The 5,864-nt window shown below is 48.7% G+C and overlaps 1 protein-coding gene across 1 annotated transcript in view; it reads right to left on the minus strand.

Annotated features, from left to right (window-relative positions):
- The window catches only part of UPP2 (uridine phosphorylase 2), a 7,892-nt gene extending 2,740 nt beyond the window's left edge, over window positions 1–5,152 (minus strand). Inside the window, exons 1-4 of the mRNA XM_010014746.1 lie at window positions 5,127–5,152; window positions 4,418–4,535; window positions 3,245–3,403; window positions 967–1,081 (exon numbers count right to left, since the gene is read on the minus strand). Of these exons, the coding sequence (XP_010013048.1) occupies window positions 967–1,081; window positions 3,245–3,403; window positions 4,418–4,535; window positions 5,127–5,152 (418 nt within the window). The remainder of the gene's footprint in view (window positions 1–966; window positions 1,082–3,244; window positions 3,404–4,417; window positions 4,536–5,126) is intronic.
- Window positions 5,153–5,864: the final 712 nt, after the last annotated feature.

Genomic DNA, 5,864 nt, shown 5'->3' on the forward strand with positions numbered 1-5,864 from the left:
GCCGTCTCTTCTTCAGCCTAAACCACCCCACTTCTCTCAGCCGCTTCTCATGATATTTGTGTTCCAGACCCCTCACCAGACCCACTGTGCTTCTCTGGACCCGCTCCAGCACCTCAATGTCTTTCTTGGAGCAAGAGGCCCAAAACCAAACACAGGATTTCAGATGCAGCCTCACCAGTGCTGATTACAAGGGGAAGATCACTTCCCTAGTCCTACTGGCTATGCTATTGCTGATACAAGCCCAGATAACATCATATCTTCACATCATTGTAGTTTTCCTGAATTGTCTGTCCCTTCTTCCAATGGTCATAAAAATCTCTTTTTTTTTTTTTTTTTTGTCCTGAATTCAAGCCAAAGCTTTCTGTTCGTCTGTTCAGCCAGGCTGGGCTTCTTTCCTGCTGGCTCATCTTTATGGGGATGGCCTGCCCCTGTGCCTTGCAGATTTCCTTCTTGAGGAATGTCCAGCCTTCCTGGACTCCTTTGCCCTTCAGGACTTCCACCCAAGGAACTCTGTCAACCAGTCTCCTAAAGAGGCTAAAGTCTGCCCTCTACAAGTCCAACACAGCAGTTCTGCTGACCCCCTCCTTACTTCTGCAAGAATTGAAAACTATCTATTACTCATGGTTGCTATGCCCAAGACGGCCTCCAACCATCACATCACCCACAAGTCCTTCTCTGTTCACGAACAACAGGTCCAGTAGGCACATTCCAGTCAAGCGTTCCCAGTTTGAAAAGTGATACCCAGTTGTTGTGAATGCGAAGCCTCTCTTCATTATAAAAATGTGCACTCAGCTAAGCCAATCACTAGAAGTTTGCTGGGTTTTAACCCAAAACAAAATATCATATTGTTTGGTACTTGGGGGCCTGACAAAGTGCTATAGCTCATAATTGCATGACCTATCGCTGAGATTTTTTTTTTTTTATTAACAACTTTTTTTGCTCTGAAGAAAGTCCATGGTAACTTACCTAAACCTCCAGAAGTACCAATGCGTATAATAGTAACATCTTGGCATTTCGCATGGTGCAGAAGTTTAAGTAGTTCATGAAGCATGATGGAAATGGAAGGGATGCCCATCCCATGCTGTTGGGAAGAGAGAAATTAAAAATGTCATTCCCTGTGATGCTGTGGCAGGTGACAGGTACGTGACTGCAATGAGCTCAGGGTTATGCTGTGGCCTCTTTCCACTGATGACGCCAACAGCAATTTTTGAGACTTCTCAGGGTCTTTGTAGCCTGCCCAGGTAATGAGTCTAACCCTCTTCTCTCCTTGATGCTTTTAAGGCTCTTCTTATCAATAGAGCTGGTATTCACGCCTAGGGACCACTACATCAGGCACGCAGATGGTGTCTCTCTTTCAAGAAAGGTCTCTCCATAAGCGCATCCTGATGGCTGAATGCTCCAAGGTCTTGCCCATCCTTATGCCACATGCTGGCTTCCATTCTTTGTCTTGTCCTGCTTGTACTCTTGGAGTGGTGAATTTCAGTAAGAACAACCTGAGCCTCTGCTTCTCTGGGTGCCTCTTAACCTGTCCTCACCCCACACCGGAGCACCTCTGCCCAGGTTGCTGAGCATGAAGGGCAACAGATGGGTTTGTGCCTCTCGCTGAGGACTGGTTTCAGGGTCAGGCATCTGCCACATGAAGCCTTGTGCCTTGTGGGCCACCTGTCCTGCTTCCTGGCTCACATCACCCACCCTGGGGTCCCTCCATTCCCTGTGCCTGCCTGAGCACCTTTAGGCTCTCCTCTCCACTGGCACTGGCCTGTTCCCCATCCTCTGCCACGGCTCATGGTGCCTCACTGTCCCATCTCTGCTGCTGCACTGCCAGGCTGGCAGATGTTTTGAAAATCTGGAGCTGTCGAGGCTGCCTCTGCCTTCTGTCCAGCACTCCTGCACTTGATCATCTTAGTTTTCTGCTTCACCACTCAACTGACGTACTTGTCTCAGCTTTACTGTTAGAAACAAAAGGTGTTTGGTGATGTGGGGTTTGGTCTTTCCCCTGAAAAATGCCTCAGATTTTTTTGGTTTTGCTATCCTGTTCAAAACCCTGAAGGAAGCACGTGTAAAGAAGTACAGTTAGTTTAACGCATGCAGTCAGTTTTCACATTGCTTTTTCTCTTTTCATCTGGCTGTGACACTGATGGTCTACTAGGCCTGTATCATATTTTAAATATGAAAACTTTTTGCATGTTGTTACTCTGGAACATCAGCCTGACTTATTTGCCAATGCCTAAAAAGTTTATTCTCATTGTAAATATTCAAAGCAGGAAACTGTGTTCCTCCCTTTGGTATGTTTGAGTTCATTCGTGTTTCTAAGCAACTTGCAAAAATGTGATGCTGGCAGCTGCTCTGCATGAAGCATCTTGGGGGAGGCTCGCTGTGTGCTCTGCCCGGCATCCCCTCACAGTGGTGGATGGCTTCTGCATTGGCGTGAGACCGGTGCATGGCCAAGAGCTCAGCACAGGCTTTTCTTCTAGCTGTGTCACAGCTGCTGCCAGAGTGGGGAATAGCAAGACTTGTGGGTTCTTTTTCCCCTGAGATCCTGTCAGATTGATTCCCTCAGGCATTTCCTTTGGCCAGGTTTGGTTTGGTTTTGTCAGAGGGACCAAACGTGAGCTCTGTCATGTGAGTGACGCTGCCTCCTGTGGATCAGACTTAAGACTAATCTTGTGCCTGAAGAAATGATGGCAGGACAAGCCCTGGGGCATGAGCACTCACCAGCATAGCCTGTGTTTGCATTTTCCTTAGTGTGGTGCAAAAAATTCTTCTCTTAAAAACTAATTAATGATAAAGCAAGGCTTTAACTTTAGAGCTCATGTCAGTGTAATACTTCTAGCAATATTTCATACTTCATGCATGGTGGGAAGTGGTCTTTGCTTCTCAAATTGCCAGGCTGCCAAGCTGAACAAAATATGTGCATGTTCATTTTTACTACAATGCTTTTTAAACTGAACATGTAGGGTGCCAAGAAATATCATTCAGACAGAAGAAGCTTTACCATGGCTGGAAGGCTGTATAGTGGTAATGGCTGAAACTGAAAAGAATTAAAAAATCTGCTTGCCGGAGCTGTGGGAGGTGGGGAGAGGGAGTGGTTGTGCCAGCCACCCTCCCTGCTGCAGGGGAGACAGGGCCCCACACCAGCCTGCTGCAGGACCATGACTGCAGCAGCAGGCCCAGGGCAGGGGTTGCCACGAGTGCCTGGGATGGAAAGCACATGCATTGCAGTGCAGCACAATGCGGTACTTACGCTGATGGAGAGTACTGGCCCAGCCCGGTACATGGCATAGCGGTCTGTCCCCGCGCAGATGTCTGCCAGGTCCTCCCCATCGCCTGCCAGTCCCAGCTCCTTGTGCATGAACCGGGCAAATACCCTCATCCTGTTTGGGCTGCCACCAACACAGACAAACTGGATGTAAAACATGAATGTGTTGGTATTTCTTAGCTAAAGCAGGTACCAAGATTCAGCCTTAATTTGGCAGTGGTGGGCTGTGCCAGACACATCTCCCCAAGGAGCACAGCAGGATTCCACTTCCTCACTGGGGACATCAGAACAACTGAGGGTCTCAAAACCAGGAGTTAACACTACACCCAAGCTGTTACTCCTTGAGGCTTGTGACTATGCTAAGTCCAGACAGCTGTACAGCTGCACGTACTTGGTATCTAAAGTACTTGGGAAAAGCTAAAATATTTTAGCAAATTTAAGCTGTTAGTGTTCCTACTGATTGCAAAGCAAACCCAGATGTTAGAGTAGATCATCATTTAATTTATTCCATCAACAGTGTGGGCTGCAATTAGTGAGTACTGCTGATGACATAGAGGCCATAAAGTCAGGGAGGAAAAAGGACAAATTTTACATATTAAAGGATAAAATGCTCCCTAAACACAGGAGGGGGAGACCAGCATGAAGCCACAAGGGCAGCAGTGCTCATCTGGCTGCCAGCGGTGCAGGGGAGTGGGAGCCCATGCATGGCAGGGCATCACGGCTCTTCCCCTGTGCTGCTGGGGAAATGCTCCGACTTAAAATGGAGGAGGAGGCAGTCGTGACAGGCTGGTTTTGACAGCAGGTCTTGGCCAAAAATACAACATCCTCTTTCTCTTGTTTCCAATAGATGATGAACAGACACTTTAGACAAATGCTTCCTCCGTCTGTCCTCCAATATGGGGGCCAATATAAAACCAGTTCTATGGAACTGAACAGGTTTTTACAAAGATAATTTTCTATAGGGATTTCTGCCCAGAACAAGCAAGGGCAGATGACCTCCCTGCCCAGGCCTGCCCTGGGTCACTGAGTCCCTTTGCTGAACAGCTGGACCCTGTCCCCAGTGGAAACATCCAAGACAGGAGGGCCCCAGCATGGGATGGCAGAGGTGTGGGATGAGGGGCTGGGAGCTGCCACCTCACTCTTGCATCTGCTGTTTACCTTTATGTCCCCAAACATTGCTGGCAGGTTGTGCGTCTTTGTTCCCAAGTCCAAGTGATACAGAATGTCCTCCTCCATCGAGTCCAAGTGTGGGTTTTTAATATGGACAAGCCCACTGCTGCAGGGAGATAGGGCAAAAACGGGTAAGGGGCACTGGGCAGTGCGCACAGGAATGGGGACAGGGCAGGACGGGGCACTTGAGACCCGCAAAAGGTATGCAAGGCCCTGGTGTTAGGGAGGGGATGGGAGAGGGACAAGCCAGCTCTGCATGGCATCCAGGGTGGCTGCCTTTCTGCTATTGGTAACCTCTTCGACATCTCTTTTATTATGTCTCTGTATTTAGCAAAAATGTTTCTCAGTATTTATGATCAATTTTGTCAATGGCAACCTTAGCTTTCTTTCATATAATTCTTCCAGCAATACCTTGCAGGTAATGTACTGTGCTATTTTGTGTGTGACAGCTTATTAAGCTCTTAGCAAATCGGAATTTTATATTTCTATTGTCCCAAATAACTGCCTAGCAGTACGAGTACAAATTAAATTCAAATTCTGCAGGCAGCAGGAGGCCAGTTTGCCTTCCCTTCCCACCTACTTTAATAGAGGGAAAGCAACCAAGTAACAATATGGGTCAATTTTATAAATAAACAAAACCGAAAGAACATTTTTCTTGTCTTATTAAAACAAATTCAAACCTTCCCCAGTTACTCACCCAGAGTAAACTGTTGTTTCAGACATAGCAGCTCTACCAGAGTCAGCTGAAAGTGATACTCTGCAGAAATGGTAAGGAAAACACCCTGCTATTTCTTCAACTGTTGGGTTCTGGAGCTCAGAAGAGGTTTTAAGAGCTCTGCAGGGGGTTAAATACCCTCTCTGTCTTTGTGGGGCTCTCAAGATCAACAGTGGCCGGTCCTGCTCCACCCGCTCCCCTTTGCCCCGTCAGGTGCAAGCGGCCGTGGTTTGTCCTGGATTGGCTGTTTCTGCAGGTGTGTCACCATCAACCTTGACTCCTCCACCGCCGCGCTCGGGGTGAGCCTGGGGCCAGTGACCCGCTGGCCCTCTGGCCGGCGTGGTGGGCTCGGGCGCGTGTCAGGCACACGTGCACAGCGGGGTGCAGGCCTGCCTGTTTCCAGCCACAGCTTCATGCCAAGGGCTTGTCTGAGTTTGTTGCTGCGGTGCTGCTCCCCTGGGATGTGCTTGTTGTGCGGATTGAACCAGCACTCTCACCCCCAATGCCAGCTTCAAGCCGTGCCTTTCTCCAGCCCCATTCTGTGCAAATTGGAAATCATCCTGCATTTGTCTCAGGTGCACAAAGAAAGAGTTAGTGCTGCAGCGAACCTCCACAGGCTCTGTGAAGGGGTGATGGTGCGTTAGGAGCAGCTGCCGCAGCCCCAGCTCAACACCACGTCTTGCAGCTGTAGGAGCCGGGGCTGTTCCATGGGTCCCCGTG

Source organism: Nestor notabilis, unplaced genomic scaffold (assembly GCF_000696875.1).
Source record: "Nestor notabilis isolate BGI_N333 unplaced genomic scaffold, ASM69687v1 scaffold5360, whole genome shotgun sequence".
Lineage (NCBI taxonomy): Eukaryota > Metazoa > Chordata > Aves > Psittaciformes > Psittacidae > Nestor > Nestor notabilis.